Below are 25,606 nucleotides of genomic sequence, written 5' to 3' on the forward strand. Positions count from 1 at the left end.
GAGGGATAATAAATCATCATGGGAACGAATTGTTAATTTGTGGCCGAATATGCATATTTTTTTCCTGCATGTCATGTGCGTGGCTCCGTAATATACTGGATATACCTGAGAATATTCTGTCTCGCTGAATTCGGAAACGCATACTATTCTTACTATTTCTTTCTATGGCAGGAATATTTAGGCAGGACAGATTATTTTTATTAAAACCAATAAAACACACAAAACGATGTCTTCTATATCTTATAAATGACGAAGCAGCTGTTATGCCAATAGGTAAAGACAAATCATATCCAAACAGTATTAAAGGGTATCGAAATATAGGCACACTTTGTTTGATGGAGGGCCTGTGCCCCGGGACTGATTAAAAGATAAAAGCCCCTGCCCTGATCACAATATTATAATATACAGTACAAAAAAATAGATATTAAATTTGAATCCAAAAAAAGAAAGCATAATAAGTTGAATTTAAATACAGGAAGTTCTGATGCTAATTATTACCTTGCGTTATCCACAATAAACTGCACAACTTTGTCCAGGACTTTCTCGAAGAGGGCCGTGCGGACCCATATGTGCTTGATGGCCTGTGCGGAGAGAGGCTGAGGTGCTCGTCCGGCAGAGGAGCCCTGTCTCCTGAGAGCCTCCTGTCCTGTGCTCTGAGTCCTCCTGTGAGAGAGACGAGCAATGACAAACACACAAGATCAAAAGTGAATATGACAAATGCTCACTTAACATAAGAACATATACAGTCAAGTCTGATGTGACCAGATGAAATAATAGCATTGATTTGCACACATTTTTGCACACCAATTTGCAATTTTTCTTGGACATTCTCCCAAAACATTTCATAAATTTAAGACAAAAGTCTCGAAAAAAGTTACAAAGACTTGTCGTGACTAGACACAAGACCTCATTTTGTGCTTCTGTTTATCCTCATATAACCTTCTAAAAATCCCTTACATTGTCTGGTCTTAGGAACGAAGCAAGAGACACACAAGGGATCATGACCGAGCCTGTCAGTGTTTCGAAGTGTTTGTGCATCTATATACTTCTCCATACAGCATCTCAAAAGGATGACCAGGCTGCTCATCTACAACAGAGCAGGAAGGCCAGCGGCAGTCACAAAGCCCACTCGAACCCGCCAGGCCATTCAGCCAGTGAAGACAACATGCACACGTTTACACAATGACAGGGGCAGAGCATGTGTCATCCCAAAAGACTCACCTCAGCGTATTAAACAAGATCAATCTCACAGATAAAAGACTGAGTAACACGAGAGCCGGAACATCTAAGATTAGAGTTACTGCATCATCTGTCAGAGTCATGCAGACCACTCAACCCATCAACAACAGTATTTCCTCTTATTCCTGAAAAGTATTTTTGGGCAAAATCCGTGCAATATAACTACTATTCAAAAAGTTGGGGTCAGTAAGATTAAATTTTTTTCAAAAGAAATTAATACTTTTATTCAGCAAGGGCGTATTGAATTGACCTAAAGTGAAAGTAAATGCATTTCTGTCATGACAAGTTTTCTATGGTAATGAATATGACAATGTTAATGTGTTTGGTCACTATGCTGTTGTTATTGCTCCTGCTGTTGATTATAGCTGTTGCACGCAGAGCAAGTACAGGACTTGCCACTGCCAATACACACATGACGCTATTGTGAGCAAGACATGCTGCTGCTGTACAAGCATACATGAAAGATTGGGGAAATTGTGGAGGGTTTCTGAAAGCACACTGCAAACTGCTAAGCAAACGATAGGCAATATTTGAATGTTGAGCAGCAAGCTCATTGGCTGCTGATACAGCGGGAACCAATCAGCTGTTCGGTTCCCCATCGAGAATGATGTGATTGCAAACAGATCAGCTGGTGACATTTAGAGTTTTATGACAGAACTTTGCATTTAGAATGTTACAAAAGATTTCTATTTCAAATAAAATGCTCTTTTTTTTACTTTTATTCATCAAAAAAAGGGTTTCTCAATAATAATAATAATAAAAAAATAATAATAACATTGATGATAAGAAATGTTTCTTGAGCAGCAAATCAGCATATTAGAATGAATTCTGAAGGATTGTGTGACACTGAAGACTGAGTAATGATGCTGAAAATTCAGCTTTGCAATCACAGGAATAAATTATATTTTAAAATATATTCAAATAGAAAATAGTTATTTTAAATTGTAATATAAAGTTCTTTGTTTATTGTATTTTTGAACAAATAAAATCAGCGTGAGCATAAGAAGTCTCTCTGATAAAATGAAATAAATCTTACCAACTCCAAACTTTTGAATGCTACTGTATGCTTTGGCTGAGATTACATCACAGTATTCAGTAAGCACTGTTAGTTTTCACTAAAGAAACAAACACCAGCTCTAGGGTGACAGAGAGTCTTTGCTGCACCTGGAGAAAATAAAGAAATCACAGAAAAAGAAAAAAACATCTTGCTTTAGGGCACTGTCAAGTTAGAGCAGAAAGCTAAGATTGAATAGAGCTGTTCAGGAAAAATAAAAGAGAAAAATGAGGAAAACCCCTAGTGGAGATCAGCATGTTTGAGGAGGAGTTACAAAAATATTTCTGAACTATTTTGGAACACAAAAGAAAATATTTTGTCTTCTATTTCTTTCTATATATATATATATATATATATATATATATATATATATATATATATATATATATATATATATATATATATTTATTTTTAGTATTATTTTTATTGCTGTTTTTGGACCCCATTGACTTCCATTGTATAGAGAAAAGCAGTTCTTCAATTATTGTTTTATGTTTAACGAAAGGCAGAAAATCATACAAGTTTTGTATCAACATGACGGTGAGTAAAAGAATAATTTTAGGGTGAACTATCTCTTCATCACTTAAACTATTACTAAATAACCACAGTTTCTGTGACTAAGCCAGCCATTCTGAGATCCGTTCGGAGGCTGTGGAGAGCTGGGAAGACTGCTGTAATGTTGAGGGAGTCCATCATGGGGTGTAAGCCAATAACACCCCGCAGCCATCAATCTCCCTCCAGCCCGGACATCACACTACACCACAGCTGCAGGCACACCAGAGATGGATGAGTCTGCTGTCTATGCAACAGCGCCCTCATCTTCTCTGATTTACATAAGCATTGATCCCATAATGGCCTGGCACTTACACTGTATGTGTGAGTGTTGGCCACAGCGGTGGACATTCAGTATAAACAAGCAAATAAATCCATGCACCTGAGATGAGCTATGCAGATGCTCTGGAGATGAAACTGCGTTTCTGATCCAACAAAAGCAATCATGCAGAGCATAGAGCAGCTTCAGAGGCTATTAATAAAGTGAATCCATATCGAATCCACAAATTGCACATATTTTTGTATAACGTCAGCTAAACTGTATATTTAACCATTGTTCATGCCAAAATGTATTTCATAGTACTCTTGCAACTTTCTGATAGATGACTACAAGCTCAGGAGTCTCCATTTTATAAAGCAAGAAAACAAACACATTGAAAAACAACAAACTTGTAAGAGACACACAGATATGTTAGCTAAAGAAAAAGAAAACAATTGAAAAATTAACCTAAATTGCAAAATGTAATATTGTTACAGTGTTTGTCTTGTTGCTTGGCCGATTAGCTTTAAGCTAATTGACATAATATCCATGTTTTTAATAGGTATGAGCAACAAATCAACTAGTATTTTATATATATAATAAACATATGATTCTATAATGTAAGTTTTTTTATTTCCAATTTGAGATCTCCAGGCTGCAGCTATACCCTTATCACCGTTGTACAGCAAATCTATTTGTCCTTTATGTCAGAAGTTGCGCAAACATTTGGAGTACGTCAGAAATATAATGGGAATATAATGAAATATAACAGTTAACTGTTGGGAATTCCACATCCAGTGTAGACAGCATCATTGATTATTATGGGTTCTTTTCGTCTTTGTCGCGTCACGACGTTCGTGTCACATCTAGACACGTTGTTTTGATAGTTTTGACATTAAGTAGATTCATCGCCTGCTTTACGCTTACCTGGCACTGGCAGTCCTTTTACAAACTTTTCCATGCATCATTTTTTTATACGTTTACATGGCTTCTAGCAATACTCAATTCTGATTCTTCACGTAGCAGTCTGCAACCGCTACAACTGAACAGACCACTCAAGCTGGTATTGTAAGCCATCTTGAGGTAATAAAATGGCAAATTAATATTTTGTGTTCAATTATTTACTTATGTGGCAAGTAGCCACATGATAAGCGGGATCATTTTGCAGTGGGGTCTTGTATCACCCTGAGGAGGTTTCTTTTATATAACAATCTGCTGACTGTACACTATTCCTTAGCCTTGCCATGCCTGCCTTTTTATAACTCTGGCACCCCCTCCCCGCGGGGTCTACCCCCCATTGAAGTACAAATGTGTTTAGAGTGCAATATAAGAAATTAATGACATGCAGTTGCTTTATTAGATTTGAGTTTGAGCCCTGAATCACTGCGGTAGAGGTATTCAATAACCACCGAGCATCTTGTTGCTCTAGCAATGGTGACACCATGGTGTTGCTGTGGCAACGCGAGTAACCGAGTGTGTGCGGTGGGGGAGGGGTGGTTAAAATGGACAGGCAGAGAACACCGCAGATCATGTGAGTGTGTGTGTGTGTGTGTGGCTATTGTACTGACACACCAAAGTGGCTTAGACTAATCTGACCACATCACCTGGAGATTGTGGCTATTAGACCAGAGAGGTCCACTCTTGAGTGACACATTGGCCATGTGGCTCTGCTAATGGAGAGTTAATTGGAAAATAAGAAGCTGACCGAAGCCCTGGAGCATCCGCCCAAACCATCCCTCATTTAGAGTGCTGCAGAGCCAGTCAACGCAGCAAATCATCCCTCTCCACACACCAGATGTGATCTGCTTCCTGCTTTCATCATTGTCTCAACAGCTTATCAGTCATAAAGCATTGCTTATATCACTAATATGATCAGTTCCAGTTTATGGCTTACTCAACTTACAGTTCATAATAATAAGCAGAATAAGAGACTGTTAAAAGTAAGTATATCATTGCTGTATGTTGGGACAGCCTAATATGCTGATTCATAATTGGCTAATTTTGCACCATCTAAACTGTTATTGAACCTAACCAAATCAACACTGAACTGACTTCAGATGAATGACACAATTGTCTTTTTTAGAGCTGATTTACAGCAGAGTTGAATTCTGTTTGCATCATTAATTTTTATTTTCCTGTTTATAACTGTAAAGCTGCATTGGAACAATATGTATTGTATAAGGTGCTAAAGGTTTGAGTCACTTGACATTATTTCCATAAACTATTACATTATTCATTGGTAACCAGATTTTAGAAAGGCTGGAGTACCTAGTCAAAAGCAAAAGCTATGAGGCTATTGGCTATGATAGTGATTCCCAAACTGGGAGGCACAACCCCTAGGGGGGCCCCGCAGTTATAAAAAGGGGGACCCGACAAGGGTAAAGCCCAAAGCATACTTCGGTTTTTGTGAGGGTCCGCGTACCGTTTTGTGTGACACAAAATCTTGTCGCCAGAATATTACACTATGCGCGCCACACAATTTTCACTAATCAGTTGTTCCACAAGGTAGCAACCCTGGCCGAGGCCGTTCTTTCACAGTAGAAAACGAAACTAAAAAGACGGAACAACAACAACAAATGTTGTATGAGGGGCTAATGAGATAGTTCCCAGAAAGGTAATTTTTAGCTTAAAAGAATACAAAGGCATTTGTATCGGTCATAACTTACGGAGAAAAATAGCGTAGACTCTAGACGAAGATGAAACTTCACCTAGAGCACGTGTCGACCGTCTTCATCAAATGGAGTATACTTTCAAAATGATACGTGTTCGACTGTGCGCATATGCTAGAGTACGTGTAAAGAACTAAATATTATTTGGACTTAAAGGGTTGGTTCACCCAAAAATGACAATTCTGTCATTAATTACTCACCCTCATGTCGTTTAAGACCCGTAAGACCTTTGTTCAACTTCGGAACACAAATGAAGATATTTGATGAAATCCGAGAGCTTTCTGACACATAGACTGCAACGCAATCACCACTTCCTAGGCCCAGAAAGGTAATAATAATAATAATTTGTTACATTTATATAGCGCTTTCCTCTGCACTCAAATCGCTTTACATGGTAAGGGGGGAATCTCCTCAACCACCACCAATGTGCAATGCAGCATCCACCTGGATGATGCGACGGCAGCCATAGTGCACCAGAACACCTACCTCACACCAGCTTATTGGTGGAGAGGAGACAGACTGATGAAGCCAATAAGAATATATGGGGATGACTAAGAGGCCATGATGATGGACACAGGCCAATTTGCCAGGGTTAAACCCCCACACTTTTTCGAAGGACATCCTGGGATTTTAAAGGACCAAAGAGAGTCAGGACCTCGGTTTAACGTCTCACCTGAAGGACGGTGCTTTTTGACAGTATAGTGTCCCCGTCACTCTACTGGGGCGTTAGGAACCACACAGACCACAGGGTGAGCACCCCTACTGGTCTTACAAACACCTCTTCCAGCAGCAACCTAGTTTTCCCAGGAGGTCTCCCATCTGTACTGACCAGGCTCAACCCTGCTTAGCTTCAGTGGGCAACCAGTCATTTGTCACGGTGTGGTGCAGGGAGGGAGAATTAAAAGTTCCAATGCAAGCAAGCAAGCAAGCAAGCAAGCAAGCAAGCAAACAAACAAACAAACAAACAAACAAACAAACAAACAAACAAACAAACAAACAAACAAACAAACAAACAAACAAACAAACAAACAAACAAACAAACAGGCAGAAGGTTCACACACTTAGTAGGATGGAGATCGGACAATGAACAAGGTTAAAGGTTTAAATACATGGGGAAACAGATTAGGAAAACGAGACACAGCTGACAAGACTAACGAGGTAAACAGGTGTGGCAGGTGAACTACTGAGGGTTACCAAGGAAACAGATCGCGGGAAAACAGAACAAAGGAAGACATGTGACTATGAAAATACAAACAAACACTGACACGTGACAGATATGGCCGCTGGTAGTAAAGACATCGTTAAAATAGTCCATGCGACTACAGTCGCTCAACCTTAATTTTACGAATTGACGAGAATACTTTGAAAGTGGTGATTACGTTGCAGTCTATGGAGGAGTCAGAAAGCTCTGAGATTTCATCAAAAATATCTTCATTTGAGTTCCGAAGATGAACGACGGTCTTATGGGTTTGGAATGACGTGAGGGTGAGTAATTAATGACAGAGTTTTCATTTTTGGGTGAACTCTCCCTTTAAGAGATAGTGTACACTATGATTATGTGTGATATCAGCTGAAAAGAAAATTGTTTCAGAGGCAGAGTTTAATTAAATGAAAAGATTAATAAAATAATAATCATTTCAATTAGATTGGGCATAGTTTGCACACAATAAGAAGTCAGACCTGGTGATTTCGGCCTGCTGCTGTAGCTGTTCTTGAACCTTGCGACAGATATCACTCGCCGTGGTGTTCACCTTGCCGATCTTGGTGAAGAGGGCGGCGATCTTATCGCTGCGGAGGAATCCGGCCGCTCTTCGCTTCAGCAGGTGACTTAAGCAAGCCTCAATGGAGCCTGCAGGAACATATAGGGAGGAGTTGATAAGGGGTATGCAGGCAAAGATCAAACAGAACACTGAATAAACTTAAGCAATTAGCATCTTATTATTTCCAACTGCTTCCTGAATTCCTTTAATAACAGCCATTTGTTCTCACAAGTCAAGTTTTTAATTCCATTTCTTTCCCAATGGGCTTCGCTGTCTATGAACTCGCATGATGCAAGGGAAAATCTTATTGCAGAAGTAATTGTGTTCTGCCTCATACTCATTCTCCTTTTGTGAGGTAAACAGCCATGACGGGAGCACAATTGCAACTGGGAACGAGATTTACCGCTGGTTCCTGGAGCACAGCTAAATATTTCAGTAAGTCAGGGCGAACTACCTGTTACCGCGCCTGGGATTTAACCGCCTCAAGCGCTGTGGGCTCACTTCAAAAACAAATAAACAACGGCAACAGTTCCCCAGCCCCCTAATCTCACTGATGAAGGATGGAGAGGATGTTCATATTGGCGCAAAAGCACGACTAATGCGTTCGTCCATCTTTCTTGACAAGTAGCCAAGTGCTTGTGCACCAAGAACAACATAAATCAAGATACATGAGGAGAGTTGCCCAGCAAAGAAACTAAAATACTTTTTTTTTACATGATCGCAATGAAAGGCCAGTTATGAGATTTGCATCTGCCGTGACAGCTGAGTAAAGTCAACCTATCGACTCGGTCTGTGATTGATGCTATCAATATCTCAGCGCAACCGAGGTCCTTTCGCTGCTACATAATCGACTGCATTTGTGGAAGCAATCAGATGTTTATGGCAGTAATAGCACTTTTATTGCTCGGCTTGTGCCACCGGGGGCAGCGGCTTGAGCATTCTCAGCTTCAAGTTTTTCCCTTTAACAGCCTTTATGATACATTTCGACAGCTAAAATGCACATTCATGAAGGGAAAATGCATGCAGACAGGGATTACATAGGACTATTTCCTGGGGGCTCACAAAAAAAGCAGAACAGCAGGGCCAATCACTGCATTGAGTTTGAGTCAACTACTATGGCACTAGCTTTAAATAAGATTTTACCTTCTTTTTTCTTACTCATTCTTTTAAGATGTGCAGCCATGCAGAAAGAGACTTTAACAACAAGCTGCAAATATGTTGCTAATCTACACGTCTAATTTCAGAGCATACAATGAGATGAATCATCTAAGTGGCTGTTAAGTACTTCCCCCTTGAGACCCAGAACGATAACCGTCCTCTCCCAAAAGCAGCTCTGATCTGAACAGTGATGCCCTGAGAGGCACTATCAGAAATGGCACTTCCCGTGTTTCTCGGATCCATCATCCAGTGAGCAACAAATGTGCAGACAAAGCGCTGTGCATTTGAGAAACAAGCTGATCGCTCGTGAAGATGTATTTACATAATCTCTCTGTGCCTGCTGGTTTGCACTACTTTCTGTGTGCATCCATACACCCACAAGCTACTCTGGTCTCATGCTCGAAGCGCACGTTTGAATGCACACAACCATTTTAGGAAAAAATAATGCCTACTAAACTCTTAAAACACACTTTTCACACTCTCACTAGTTTGTTCATTTTTTCTATTCATTCTGACAATATACATTTTACTCATATCTCATATGGGTGAGATGCTTTGTGCATTTAACTGAAGAAAGCTTTGAAACAATGCACATGGGAGATCAGTATCCCATCACAGAGACATTAAAATGGTCCATCTGGTTCAAGGGTGAACTGCATTAGAAGAGCATCTGACAGACCACATGGAGATTTAATGAACAACAGATTAGACGTATTACCTCTATAAATCATTTGCTGCAGTTGCTATTCTTAATGGGGCATTAATGACTGAAAGACACTATGTAATTTCTGCAATGTAGAGCTATGTAATTTTTAAATACTTCTATCCAAGTTTATACAACTATACAGTAGCCTATATACGCCATCCAAAGATTCCTTTCCTATGTGACAAATTTTGATTTTGGTCTTTGTGGTGCTATCTAAACATTTATCTGGCAAAATTACTACAGGAAAAATTGTTTTTTTCATGCACTGGTCAATTTCATGAGCTTGGTCTATTTAGCCTCCATAACATGTTTTCTTTCAGACTGGAATTAAAATGTCCTAAATACACATTTACTGTATTTTTTACGTCATCTGCTTGCATCTGCATTTATTTATTCAGCATATGCAAATCCAAAGCGACAACAAGCAATTGTAGATTTCAATTACAATACAGTTTGTTTTCTCAAATGAGTTTTCCTCATGCATTGAGCCAGAAATCTCCACTTCAGAAGCACTTACATACACTAAATGCTCGAGTTTAATTTATATATTCAGGTTTTTGCTGGGGGTTTGTTCATATATCATTCACCTGGTTTATACATAAATGTATTGCTAAAAATATTTCTGGCTGTTGAAAGTTGTTTTTTCTCTCTCTGATTTATAGAGTGATAGATTGCCTGGCTTGTCTTAAGTACTTGAAAGAGTTGTGCTGAAACAATTATCCAGTTTCTTAAAGAATAATATTTTAGATAAATTTCAGTCTGGTTTTAGGGGTGGACACAGCACATTATCAGCCCTTTTAAGGGTTTTTAATAATCTTATTTTAATTAGGGATGCAGGTAATCATGCAGCATTCATTTTATTGAATTTGTCAGCAGCTTTTGACACCATCGATCACCGGATCCTTCTGACTCGTTTAAAGCAGTTTGTTGGTATTCAGGGAACAGTCTTAAAATGGTTTTCTACTTATTTTTAGTGAAGATTGGTAACTATTTCTCTGCTCCAGCACCTATTCACTGGTAATACAAGGGTATTACCAGTGAGGGTCCATTTTGGGTCCAGACCTGTTTTCATTATACATGCTCCCTTTGGGAAGGATTTTTAAGATGTATGGTATTTCGTAACATCGGTATGCAGATGACACTTAGTAAGTCTACTTGCTGTCAGACCCAGTAGTAAGGATTCCAATGCCATACCTCTTAAGTGTCTGGAGGAAGGAAGGGCCGAAAACCTTATCAATTGAATGAAAACAAAACAGAAATGATTGTTTTTGGTCGCACAGCTTGTAGCTTAAATTAAATGATTAACTTAGGCCCATGGAAGGGGTACCTGCAGGATCAAGTAAAGAACTTAGGAGTTATTTTTGACGATCCATCATATTTAATCGATAGATAAAGATGGTGGTTTGTAAACGCTTCTTCTATATAAGGAATATAGACAAATTGTAACCAATTTGGAAAAATTTCTCCATGCTTATATTTTTTCCCGTCTAGATTAGCTATTGTAAAATTGAAGGGTGATTGTTCTTTCTCTGTCGCTGGTGTGGAATAATCTGCCATTGGATGTTAGATCTTCCTTAACTCTTAAAGTTTTTAAGAATCATTTAAAATCTTATTTGGGATTTTAGTACATTAGTACACATAGATGTTTTTATGTTTTGACCTGTTGTTCTTTTGCTTTCTATTGTAATTTACAGCACTTTGGAACTACTGTGTAGCCTGTAGGTGCTATATAAATAAATAAATGACGAACGAACGAACGAACGAACGATAAAAAGAGATATGAAAAAAACTCTCTAGAAAAATCTTTACAAAGAAAAAAAAGCATTTAGAACCTGGCTTTATCCAATATTCAGAGTTCTGTTCTGGGAATGTTTTTTAAATATTTGTGCATATTTGCATATTCAAACATAACATTGCAGAAAACCACAATATGTGGTGTCTTGCCTTATCTGTGGCTAAGTGGCACATTTTTATAAAGCAGTCTCAGACTGACCATGTTGACAGAAAACAGTAGACCATGTATTAGTCATATATTGATGCACATCGCTATTGAGATCAGCTTTTGATGCGCTGACATCACACACGTGAACGCGCTCACAACCAACTATACACATTGATCGATGGCTGTAATCAGAGCTACTATAGTATCTGAGAGCGGTTGGGGGCTGGATGCAGGCAATCGCTGCCGTCCGTAGGGGAACACACCTGTGACTGTGCAGTCAAGCTGTGAGTCACAGTAATAGACAGTAATGAACTGCATTACAGAGGTATTCGGCAGCTGCACAGAGCGTAGGAGGCGAGGGAGGACCATAGACAAGGACTGAAAATGAGGGGCAGAGAAAGGCAGGCCAGAAGAAAGCCAGAGTTAAAGTGATGAAGAGTGAGGAAATGAGAGAGGCGAGAGCGTGAGAGAAACTACAGACCCAAAAGAGGAGATTAATAGAGTAGAAGAAAGGGGAAGAAAGAAAATGGCAGAGGCTCAGTGACTCACTGCTCTCTGGCATTGCTGTACGTATTAATCAGCCTGATCTTTGTCCCTCAGTCTGGACTGGGCTCTGTCTTCAAGCGCTGGCCTTATGGATAAGAGCATGTTCAGATTGTTCGGACACCTGAATACCAATGACGACCAGTTAAGATGAGAATTTCCACTGGACAGTGCTATGTGGAACTGATCATTCCCACAGGGAAGTGTTAGTTAAGAAAATGTGGGTATTCGATTCAATATGATTCAGTTCAATACATTTTTGATTAAATACTGAATTAATTCAATTGCACAGGTTGAAATACTTATAAACCTTTACCCAAAGACACTACCAATGTCGTTACTGTTAACTATAGCCTATTATTTTAAATAAAATAATAATTTAGCTAAATAGAAAAACTAAAAAACAGAACTTATAAAGATGACAAAGGCACATATAATTACTAGAACTTACACTTTTTTTTTTTTGCCAACCTTGAAGGCTTGCCTTAAAGTGGATTTAATTTAGTTTAAAAAATTGATATCAATGGGGGAGAGGCTTCACTATGTTGAATAAACTGCTTTTTTTGACAGCCTGTTGGCTAATATTGAACATGTTTGTCATTAAACAGTTTTGGATTGAGACCATTTTGATTCAGTTTATGACACTTCCCATTATTTCTATGTACAGTATATATCTATACATCTATCCACAAACAGTGATTGAATTTCTGTCAGAGTTGCGCGAAAATCAATGACATGATCCAAGTTGACCATTACGCAGAGGTTGGTCTCTCCCAATCGCCCCTCTGTTGCAGATCTGGTAGTCTATTTGCTTGAAAGCACATCACTTCTGACTTTTAAACTGCCATGACACTGTCACACTTTCATCTGAATGACCCGAATATTCTCCAGAGGAAAAGATTATCTGTCAACAGTGTAAATTTCAGTCTGCTTCTCATTCAAAGCTCAAGTATGGCTCTGATGATGTTTGGTCCTTTTACTCACCCTTCTGTTGTTCAAAACCTGTATGAAAAAAGAGAACAAAAAAAGAAGATATTTTTTAAGAATGATGGTATTCAAACACTTTTGGTTACCACTGACTTCCATTTTACGCACCACGGAAAATAAAAAGACATTGCCTCAAAATATCTTCTTTTATGTTCTCCACAGAAGAAAAGGTCATACAGGTTTGGAACGACATGAGGGTGAGTATACCTTTAAGTTCATAATTAGGCTAGTTGGTTCTGAGACTGCAAGGAAAAGCTTCATAAGATGGTCAATAGGATGAGGAAGAAACCTTGGGAGGTATAGTAACACGCAGAAGGTATCTTCATCGTGATGACAAACTATTGTGCTCAACAGATGTTGCTCTCAAAAGAAAAAGTTATTTTTGCCATGCTATTTATGAGGTGAGAATGAGCCGAGTTTAAACAGTTAGACACCTCTATTAATACAGGCATCCGTAGTTTTTTGTGAAAGGAAGGAGTTAAGTGTGAACACAACCCATTCCTGTCACCAGGAAGCCTTGCAAAATGGCAGAAAACATTTTTCTCTCTCACTCACACACACACACACAGTTTATGATGTATTCACCCCATCCCTGCTCTCAAGACACCTGAGACTCCTGCTTTCATGATACTAATAACTGCTATGTGTCTCCTCCCAAACCAGTGACTCTCAGCCAAACAAACCTCACATGGCTGGATTCATCTGTCTTTGTATGAAATCCAAAAGACTGAGGCCACACTGAAAAGAAAAAAATTTGAGAAAAAAAAAGAAAAAAAAAGATAACATTTGTATTACTGGTAATGATAAAATAAAATAAATAGTATTACATAAAATTAAAAATTAATATTTTTAAATTTGGAATTATTTCTTGGTCCTTGAATAAATATATGTGACATTGATCATCTGACTTTCATACAGATGCTTTTGTTTCCAGTGAAGCTCAAGATGCTCTTTGGATCTTAAATCAATGCTGGAGACACAAACTTGTGTCTGAACGTCTGCATGAACTTGAATAGCCTACTATCCCCCCCCCCCCCCCCCCCCAAAAAAAAAGATGGATGAATCAAATGCATTCTCATATGGAAAAAGTCTCTCTTAGTTTTGTTTATGCTGATAATACCTTTGCTTGCATTTTTGCATAAATTAAACTTTTATTGATAAAATAATTATAGATGTATAAATTAACATGCTGAGACCTTAAATCTGACACAGATACGGTTCAAATGTGACTCCATTTCCCATGGCGTTGCAGATCATCCTCTCATACCAGGTGATTAAATATTGATTCACTCTAACGGTCCAGCAATCTAGTCTCTGAGAATTACAGCGGTGATCACAAGCTTGAGTTTTATCTAATCTCTCTGGACAAAGACTTGCAGGTTGAATAGATATCTATCCACCTCTATCCACCGTGTGAAAGAGAGAGTTTACTTCATCAACGCTCTATTTGTCTAAGCACCTACGAAACAGAGATGCTTTGATCCGCTGAGGGATGCGCAGCGCTCAGCCACAGCTGCTGGCACTATGGAGAAGAGTAGAGCGGTGACCAAACACCTGTTCCAGAGACAGGAAAACATGACAATGCTGCATTCACTTGACAGAAACACCCACTGAGACTCATAGAGAGAGCATTCCCTGATACCGCTGTCAGAGACAGCACTGTTTTTTTAGGGACTATTATTAAAAAACAAATGCAAGTACACTTTGTTTTTGGTATTTTTGAAACCGACACGGGATAACACATAATGAGAAAGAGTTTTGGACTGGTTGAATATGTCGTCTCGTCAATGTTGTCTAGCTAACATCACGATAGTGGTTTGTGAATTTTCAGTCTTAAACATGGTTTGTTTGTTTGTGAACTGTATTGTACACTCAAACAAATTAATTCAATGATGTCTGCCTTGTTCAATTTAAGTAACACGATTTTGTCACAACTTAATTTCATTGTGTTCAATCGACCTAATGTATTTAAAACTGAAGTTTATTTAATTCTTTTGTTTTGGGACCACATTAATAATTTTTGTTGACAACTAACTGGGCGGTGGACCTGTAGTTCCCAGCAATGCTCTGCAAGGGACTGCATTTGGAGAATAACAAAAATTGAACCTTTCATTGAAGTTTAATAATTTAAATTGTGGGGAAAATCACATTCCATTTGAAATGTTTTTCACCAAAACACGTTGGCCATAATTATCGGCAACCTTTTATTACATACTATTGCAGCCTCATTTTCCCAAGATATAACAGCTCTGAGTTCTCTCATTTAATGCCTGATGAGTTTGAGGAACATCTGACAAGAGATCAGAGATCATTCCTCCATACAGAATCTTGCCAGATCCTTCAGATTCCCAAATCCATGTTGTCACTTCTCTTTAGTTTAACCCACTCATTTTTTATAGGGTTTAGGTCAGGGAACTGGGACGGCCATTTTGTGCTCAGGCAGGGACACATTTTTGTGTTGATTTTGATGTTTGTTTTGGATCGTCATCCTGATGAAAGATCCAACCATGGCCCATTATAAGATTTCTAGCAGAGAGCGTCAGGTTTAGATTTTTTATTTGTTGGTATTTGCTAGTATTCATGATACCATGTATCTGAACAAGATGTCCAGACAATTTCATGTTCCTAATTACCCTGGTGTGCTACATTTTTTTAATATAAATGTAAATATATGCAGATATATTTTACTCATAAAAAATTCTAGGGGTGCAAATAACTGTGGCCAACGTGTTTTGTAGAAAAACATTTAGGCCCATTTCATAATGTAATGAACGAACATTTGATCATATTTACCAGGGGTGCCAATAATTCTGACCTCAACAATATATATACTATATTTCAAACTAGTTCATAGAATCAAATGAACTGAACGAATATGACCAACAGTGTACTCCTAAGTGGAAACTCTCCATTATAGAGTTAGATTATAAGCACACTTCCTTTACCTACATTATTCAGTGACATTGCTGTGATTGCTTCAGTCATTACAAGCACATATACATCCTCTAGAGGCTCATCTCTTTTCCTCAGTCTTTTATTCAGAACAGCATTTCATAGATACCATGGAAAGCATGATGAGGGTATGATTGGGGGCCCATATTGACTTTCAAATTTTCTAAACATCTGTTCTGAATGTGCCTAGCATGTGATAACTATTCACAGAGCTATCAGTCTTTGAACTAGAAATATATCTACATGCCCCCAAAATTAAATCCATAGCATTTTAGGCCAAAATTTAAGTGCAACCATAACAAATATAATGACGGAATGTGAAAAAAACTAATGGGGTTAATTATTTAGTGCTATCAAGTCTGATTATTTTACAGCACCCTTTCCCTCTTCATTTCTATCCTTTATATTCTTGATCACAAGACAAGGAGAATTTTGTGCACTTCAGTTTCCACGCTCCACAGGAAATGGACATGCGCTAAAGCTTCTCAATCCCAAATAAGCATGTCTCCCACTGGGGAGTCACTCCTACGCACTACCTCTCTCGATTCTAATGAAGGGAAACAACATCAACTAGTCCGGCCCCGGCATGGAGACACTGGGAGAACAAGAACAACAGTTGATATCATACTGTCATAGGTAAATGTCTTAAGGAATGCTGAGGAGCATCAGCTAGGGATTGTGGGATTTGAGGAGGGTTTAGAGAAGTCAGTGGGACATCATTTAGGCTAACACAATGTTGGTACAGATGGGATCAAGCCAGATTATTTGAGAACCTGATTGTTTGCAAATAGGTATGAATGAGGATTGAAATGTGTCTCTGTTTGTTTGTTTGTTTGTTTCCAAGTCATAAACTTAACCAACCAACTCAAAGATGAATCCACACAATATAAACTTTGACTTGAAGCAAAGAAAGTAAGACTGCGGTACAAGAAGAAAAAAAAAGACTGTACTTACAGTAATCTTATTTCAGTAAAAATATAATCATTTTAAAACAATTATTATTAGAAATTATATTCAGAAATATATGTGACAAGTGTCAGAGAATATAACAACATCATCTCCAATTCTTTGTCAGAATTGAATTTAGAATGCCTTTTAAAATCAATTTGAAGAATTTGAATTGAGGTAGCAAACAGGAAATAGAATTGCAATACAAATTTGATATAAAAAAGCAACAGTAAATAGACAATTATGAAGAAATTCAACTAATGTTTTATGATTACTGTTTTTATTAAGACAAATTCTAAACAGTGGCTTGACAGACAGACAGATGTTCTACAGATCTAACAGTCTCATTGTCCAATCAGTGAAGAGATAACAACAGGCCATCAGAGACCCTCATCAACCTAAGCAGCGCTCCCTACAGTCATCCAGTCACACACCAGCACACACACACACATCATTTCAACAGGTGCGCTGATCACGACTGAACGACTGGTGAAAATCAGCCACAAACCCCAAATGGCAACACATAAATAACATCCCATCTAGACTGCCAATCATCAACAACAAAAACAGGTCTTCCCATCAACCCCAGCGGACAGCTTCAGGAAAGTCCATGTCATTCAACATAAAGCGTCTCTCAGTGCACTCTCGTGGCTGATAAAACCGACAGGAATATGACACCGGCCCTGTCCTCGTGAGCAGAGCGAACTGTACAACTTTAGTGGAGTTCAAGCTGTGAAGGTCAGATGCCACCTGGTCCCCAGAGCGCAGTCCCCCGCAGACAGCATCAGAGCGATAGCGTGCAGGGGGCTTGTGAGCTCCTCAGTACCGTGCCAGGGATAATCTTATCCGGTGTTATTTATCAGCCTAGCACCTGTATCATACTGTGAGGAAGCAGGCATGGTGCATGAAGAGTGCACTTTTACTACAAATCTGGAGGGCGATCAGTGCCCGAGATGCCAGCTGTGGCCACCCTCACGGTCACTTCAGGGCGTAGCACATTGTCTTCAGAAATAACCCCAAAGAAGACCACCGACCGAGGGGGTTACATAACCGGTGTGTTTGTTTCAGCAAATGTGTGTGTAATAGCCTCTGACATGGCCGAATCCCTGTATAGAAACTGTGTTGTCATGGAGATAGACCATAATTAGTGAAATACTAGAGTCTTCTGCAGCATCTGTGGTCTCCCTAAATGATGCACAAGCACATATGTGGAGATACAGGACTGACTGCCAAAAGGGAAAGCTAGACTAATGATGTGTCAGCCGATGTTTAACCGTTTTGACAGTATCAGCATCTAGGGGCATAAGAAGAAATATTCAAATGTAGAGTGGATTGTTATAAATCTGATCAGCCTCTCTTCATGAGTATGACATCATTTTTGAATTCCTAGTTTCCATGGATACACTCACATGAGTTAATATATGAAACCTTAAAACAAAACATTCCAGAAAAGTCAGGTATTTTAAACTTTTTCACATAGAACTTTAATAATCAGAACTTTAATTTTACACGGAAAACTATATGCACAAAAAAAAAAAATTCAAACAGAGGGTCCACTGCAGTATTACTGGTGGTTTTCCTTTTCTATACATCATAACCTTGAAAATACGGAAAAAAATTAAAATAAACAGAACAACTGTTTTCTGTAACGTTCAGTTTCGTTTTCATGGACTTTTACAGTGCGTCCGAAATCGCTTACTGTCTGAGTAGGTACTACATTTGTATTTGAACTAACTTTGTGACAGTTAAAAAGGTCTATATAGTATGAATGTGTGTAGTATGAATGTAATCGGACATACTAAATCCGCCATGTTGTCATTATCATGTGACCTACCAGTGTCAATTGCGTCGCTTTAATGCCATTTATATATCCTGTAAAGTGTCCATCGAATGCACAGGAAGAAGTAGGTCACTGTTTTTTTCGCCTACTGTTTGTCGCTATATAGTAGGGAAGTATTCGATTTCGGACGCAGCGTATAGAAAGTAGATAATTTCCTTGGTTTCTAAGTCTTTAGATTTAGTCATTTAGCAGACACTAAATTAATATTTTGCAGTATACCTCCTTTTGTGAGCCTTTGAAAATCTTACCGGTCTCAAACTTTTAAAATGTAGTGAAATATCAACCAACATTAAAATTATTATAATTATTTTGATGTTATGTAAATAACTGTTCAATGACTGATTTTAAAATGTTATACTATTTCGTCAAAATTAATTAAAATAAAACGCTAAAAACTCAAATAAATTTGAGATTGCAAAGGTAATTTAAATGTACAAATAGGGGAAATGAGTCGTGCACAATTAAATATCCAGTATCAAATCATTTAAATGTTTCTAATATCGATTATATATGGTACCAATATATTGTGCATCCCTAATGTAAATGCATAAATATGATGCCATAGACATGTTGTTATAGGCCACACTTAAAATGCCCATTCAGATGGTCTAAAATCTGAAAAAGTCTGACACATGCTTTAAAATATGATCAACTCCCATTTCCCAGTTTCTAAAGTGGACGTGGCATGTAAATTTGACACTAAAAACATATCGGTTGATCAATAAATTACCAGTTTAATCTACCCACATGTAGCCTGTTCTAGTGATTCAAATAAAGACAGAAAAGCTGTTTCACGTACAGATGTTATTAGCCTCTTAAGCATGCGTGTCCTACAATCTCAACTCACGCCCATTAAGAAAATAACCCTACTCTGTCTGCTTTCTTGTTAAATTAAAAACCTGCAGTTGCAGCGACAAAACATCTCTATGACTCCCGCGATGTTGAGTCAATGGGTAAAGGAGCATCCGATCTGGAAAAATTCACTACCTGTTCTGCATTCGACTTGGCCATATCCGAGCGAACAGCTGTGCGCTTCACAAATAAAGTCTGCTCACAGTCTAATTTAAATCTGGGTCTCAAGTAAGACTCATTCACAAGATGCTTCATTGTGAGCATCATCCTAGGTGGGTAAACAGACATGACTCACAACTCTATTCATTCACTCATTAACATCTAATTAGCTCACAGTAGAGCAGGTGTTCGAGAGAAAATCTGCAAAGTTCTGTTTCAGCTCCTTATGACGTTAAGGGACTTAAAAATGCAGCACAGAGGAAGTTAGACGGTGAAGTGAAAAGACTGGTATTTTTCCACAGGAAAATAGGAAACAACACCGTGATTTACTTCCTTGAGTAGCCTTCTGGTATTGTTAGCATTCCATGAATCAGGAAGTATCAGAGATCCCATGATGTGACCTAATGCCCTAAGTCATTCCTCTCAAGTCTCTGACTTAAAGGTGCTGTAAGCATACAAATACCATAATATGTTTGCAGAGATTAAGGAAACTATGTTTCTAAGTTGCTAAATACTTGTTTCTCCGAAAAACAATGCTACAACAAACTCTGTTATGACAAGATTTTTAGCATGGTAATGGATAAGACAATGTTAATGTATTTGGTCTCGACTACGCTGCTGCTGATATTAGTTGTTGTTGTTGTAGATTATCGCTGCTGCTCCTGCAGAGCAAGTACAGGGACTTGTACTTTCCAATACAAACACTGATACGCTGCTGTGACATGCAAGACATACTGCTGCTGCACAAACAGCATATATAAAATGACCTGTAGCAGATCTATACAGGTGGAGCTCGGGAAGGTGGAGGGTTTCAACCCTGAAGAGTGCTGCAAACTGATATAGTAAATTAATTCTAACCAGCTATTTTAACGTTGAGCAGCAAATTCATTGGCTGCAGATGCGACAGGAACCAATCAGCTTGTGCCATAGTAAACAATAGAAATGTCGTCAGGTAGCATTAAGGAACCATCAACCTGCGGCATCTAGAGTTTCATGACAGAACTTGGTATATTTTCCGTGTCAGAATGTCTGTTTTTGTTTTTGTCTGTGTGATCCAACCCACTGCCAATTTATCCAATAGTATTTTGACACCCTCGGTGCCAGTTGTTGGAAAACACAGCGTATCACAGCCATGGAAGCGAACAAATGAACTGGGCCAGAAATCGCAGATTCTGCCCGAGCTAAAAAGCCTTGGCAACAAAAATGTTGCAAACATATAATACATTAGCTGATCAGTTTACAGTGTAAAGCTTATCGCTTTCCATTGTCAATTGTGCGTGTTCCTATTGTGTGTCCTTAATCTGACAACCAGCATGAGCGCCAAGTCTGAGGAGAAACAACTCTCTCCAATATTTAGAATTTGGACTGCATTACCCATTTCAACCGCTAGCTGTCCATTTTACATAGTGCACCTTTAAAGGGACAGTTAATCCAGAAATCATTCTGTTAGGCTGCCTAGTATATTTCCTAATATACTGTATAGTAGGTGAAAAACAGAAGTATGAATTCACAGTACTCATAAAAGAGTAGGTAAAAAGTCCCTGGATGACCTACTTCTTCCGGTGAGATTCTGAAGTGTGCATACGATAGAAGTGTGCATACGATAGACACTTTACTATCCCATGAGGCCACGGGAACGGATTTATGAATGGCAGTGAAGCGATGTAACTGATGCTGGTAGGTCACATGATAATGACAATATGATGAATATAGTACGTCCAGATTACATTCATACTCTATAGAACGTATCGTATTAGCGGCCGTGAAGTAATTGCTTATTCAAATCAAAATAAGTACTTACTCAAGACAGTATGTCGGACTCAGCCATAATTTAGTCACCCTCATGTCATTCTAAACCTGTATGACTTTTTCTTTTTTCTGCGGATCATAAAATAAATATTTTGAGAAATGTCTCTCCAAAAATGTACTTGTGTGTAAAGTCACCGATTTGTAACGGCATGGATTTTCATATTAGGGTAGACTGTGACAGATAATAATCCGATTTGAATCAATCGCTCAAATTGAAGTCGCTTTTAGGGATGTCAATATAATGTGTAAACTTTTAACATGACAACAACTTGGGGGTTGCATTGATTTTAACTGATGCAGTTTTGCGAATGCATACGACAGCAGAAAATCAGCATCTTAGAGGATTTGACTGATTATCTCTGTTTCTATTCTGTAATTTGGTGGCATTAATGAATAATACAATGTAGTCCAAACACAATTCAAAAACTTTTTAATTCATATTAAATTCGTAAATAGCAATTTGGGCTCTGACCCTCTTCTGGTGACCCCGCCCACACTCAGCTCTGGTTCGAAACACAGCCTGAAGGATTTACAAGGTCTGTTTTTCTTTCCATTGATCAGCCAGTGGGCTAACACAGCCTGGAGCCAACTGACCCTCGACACAACCCACTGCTTGTTAATATGCAGAGGACAAAAAACTTTTAGAACATGCTAGCCAAACTCTTCTGAGGCAAAATCAGCACAGTGATGGACATACATGTATGCTTGCTGTCTTTAAGTCTTAAGTCAAAATGGTTACATGTATATTTGCAAGATGAACACCAGCACAATGTCGAACCTACCCATGGGAAACTAGTAGGACATTCCTTTCATGCTGGACGTGAGTAAATGAATGAATCATGTAAGGAATGTTGATACTGTTGATAATTAAGATTATAGTATTTGTATATGTTTTACGTTGCATAGATTAAAAAAAGCAGCTATAAAACTCGTCTAAATATGCCCTGATTCCAAAACTTAGGTTTGTCCTGAAATCAGTTTCAGAAGCCTAATCTTGAGTCACAAGTTAGCCAGGACTCACCTGTGAGTATAATCACAAACAGAAATTGTTTTAATCTGAGAAAGTAGCACTTATCCAATATCCATTTATTGTCAAACCATAAATATATTATTTATGATTTCAGTCACTTTAACTATGTTTGACTGTAACAAATTGTGTGACAAACATTCACTATGGTAATTCTGGTAAGACTTTACAATATGGTCTAATTTGTTAACATAATAAAGATTTATCATAGAGAATTCATACCTAATTTTATGAATTATGAATAAAATTTGAACAGCTTTTATTCATCTACATTAATGCTAAATTTGAATTCTTCTATTAGCGCCAATTCATGTTTGTTCATAATACATAAAAAAATTACGTTTTAATAATCTATACAACTTGAAATGTTAATCAATTTAATTTGAAATTTACACTACAATAAAGACATTTATAATGTGACAAAGGATTTCTATTTCAAATAAATGCTGTTCTCTTGAACTTTCTACACAAATAAAAACTTTTAAATGGTATCTGTACATGTAAATATTAACCCTATGAACATGTTCCTTTGCAACGAAAAAAATGTTAACAGAACTTTATTGTAAGCTAAAAGCCTTAAAATTCACTGTATGATTTGAAAGACTGTATGATTTTATCATGATTAAGTGTGATTTTATTTTTTACACTAAATACACAGAGAGATCTGCGAGTGCACACACCCATGTAATTCTCAAACAGGCATTAGCAGTGGCAGCATCAGGACAGAGGTTATTATGCAGCTCTGCTGTGCCTAATGGCTTGGCATGTCCGTACAGTGTGTGCTCTGCATTATGGGGAGGCAGCAGGGTACAGGCACATGATCAGACAGCAACACCAATATCAAACACACTGAAAAAGACGTCATTGGGATCAAAGCATCTGACAGATGCTTTCTGGGAAACCCAGTTTTAGGCTTTTGACTCATCTCATTTCTGAAGAGAAGCCAAAGAAGTGGCCAATTTAGGAAATAAATAACAGCTCAAAAAGAGAGTTCTTTGTGACTTTGCACATAAACATGTTTGAGTTTTTTCAATGCTATGACTATATCAGTTTTCTGAGAATAATACAGCCAGATCAATTTTTTCAGACACTGCACTGCTATATTTTGGGATCAGTAAAAAAATATTTTTAGAAATACTTTTCTTCAGCAAGAACAAATTATTCTTTCTATATTCATCAAAGAATCTGAAAAAGGTTGCTGTATTTCTGTACTAAAGCATAATATGTTTGCAGATATTTAGGAAACATGTTAAGTTCAAATACTTATTTCTCCAGTTTTTCTACTTTAGAATGTGCATTTCCGTGTCAGAATGTCTGTTTTTGTTTAGGTCTGTGTGATCCCGCCCACTGCCAATTTTCCCAATAGTATTTCGACACCCCGGGTTGCCAGTTGTTGGAAAACACAGTTAATTACGGCCATTGAAGCCAGCAAACGAACTAGGTCAAGAATCGCAGATTGTACCCAACCTAAAAAGCAATAAAAAAAAAATGCAAACATATACATTAGCTGATTAACTTAGTGTAAGGATCGTTGCTCCCCAATATCAATTGCACATGTTATTGTTGCGTGTCCTCAACCTGGCAACCCGCGTGAGCGCAGAGTCTGAAGAGAAACAAATCTCTCCAATATTTTGAACTTGGACTGCAGTACCCATTTCAACCAATATGTGCATTACATACTGCACCTTTAAGCAGTATTTTCATCATTAATAATAATAATAAGTAGTAGTAATGTTTCTTGAGCAGCAAATCAGCTCATCTTTAAAAAAAGGGTCCAAATCGACCCTTTCGTTTGTAAATTTAAAACAAATTCCATATGATTTTTCTTTTTTGCTGCAGACTACAAACTACTTCATGGATATGAGTCAAATATGCCAAAAAATGATTTGATTGTCTGAGGAGAGCGGTCAAGGTTTGGTTGGTTGGCATCATGGCACAGTCCAGCCAGGCAACTGCCACTGAGATGAAATGCTAACGGACAGCTTTCTCCTTCTAGATCAGAACAAAGCCTTATGTTGCTCAAATGCAACATGCCGCCTCCATAACACGCACACCGTTCAACCCAGCCTACGTTGCACAGGCACAATTCCTTTTGATTTATTCCCCTGAAACATAATTTAGCTGGGAAGTGCATTGTCACAAGCTGGTGTGACGTGGGTGAGTGCGTGCTCCAGGATGAAGGTGAGGGGGTGGCCGGCTGCGTGGGGAATCCGTGCCCGACGACTGCCTGGAAAACAGGGGATCTGCTCTGCTTTTTGGTAGTGATGACAGACTGGCAACACTCCCAGACCACCCCTCCCCACACACAAACCAGCATTTATACTGAAACCTCATCACCCCGCTCACGGTCACGAGTCACGACTCAGATGCTCTTATCCTCAGTCACCCAAACACACTCCAAATCATCATGTAAAACGCCTGCAATGCGTGTGAGAGTGTGAAAACCAGAGTGAGAGGAGGAGAGTCTTCGAAGAAACAAACAAAAATCAGCCTCTTTCTTTGCCACTCGAAATAAAAGAAATGAAAAGAACTACAAACTACTCAAGAATGTGAGTCCTACACTTCTCAATAAATCCAAATAGACATTTGTTTAGAATTACATATGCATAAATACAGTATTAATATATATGCAATAATATATATATATATATATATATATATATATATATATATATATGCCTATTAGAATTATTTCTGAAGGATCATGTGACACTGAAGACTGAATGGCTTTTCATCACAGAAATAAATTGTATTTGAAAGTATATTACAATAGAAAATCATTATTTTAAATTGTAATAATATTTCACAATATTACGTTTTTTCTGTATTTTAAATGCATGCTTGATGAGCATAAGAGATTTTTATCAAAAACATAAAAAAATTGTATTTTAAACTTTTGACCGGTACTATACACGCATTTATATATAGGCATATTAATAGAGGCCTATATATTGATATTGGCATGACCCTGATTGGTATCCAAATTGTGTAGTTTTCTTTCACTGTATTATATTTGTGCCACTGTTCACCTGATTAACATATTGAAAGGTTCCCGTGAACCACAGGGTTTCACATAAGCTGAGTGCAAACACATTATCTCAAAGGACTAATATTAAGCATTAAGAATGTTAGATCTGCTAGTCATGGAGT

The 25,606-nt window shown here is 38.1% G+C and overlaps 1 protein-coding gene across 3 annotated transcripts in view; it reads right to left on the reverse strand.

Annotated features, from left to right (window-relative positions):
• sgsm2 (small G protein signaling modulator 2) overlaps window positions 1-25,606 on the reverse strand; it is a 52,797-nt gene that overhangs the window by 18,938 nt on the left and 8,253 nt on the right. For all 3 annotated transcript variants that reach the window (XM_079610877.1, XM_079610876.1, XM_079610875.1), the window contains exons 3-4: window positions 7,454-7,622; window positions 499-663 (exon numbers count right to left, since the gene is read on the reverse strand). In XM_079610877.1, coding sequence (XP_079467003.1) covers window positions 499-663; window positions 7,454-7,622 — 334 coding nt within the window. The remainder of the gene's footprint in view (window positions 1-498; window positions 664-7,453; window positions 7,623-25,606) is intronic.

Source organism: Phoxinus phoxinus (genome assembly GCF_949152265.1).
Source record: "Phoxinus phoxinus genome assembly, chromosome: 4".
NCBI lineage: Eukaryota > Metazoa > Chordata > Actinopteri > Cypriniformes > Leuciscidae > Phoxinus > Phoxinus phoxinus.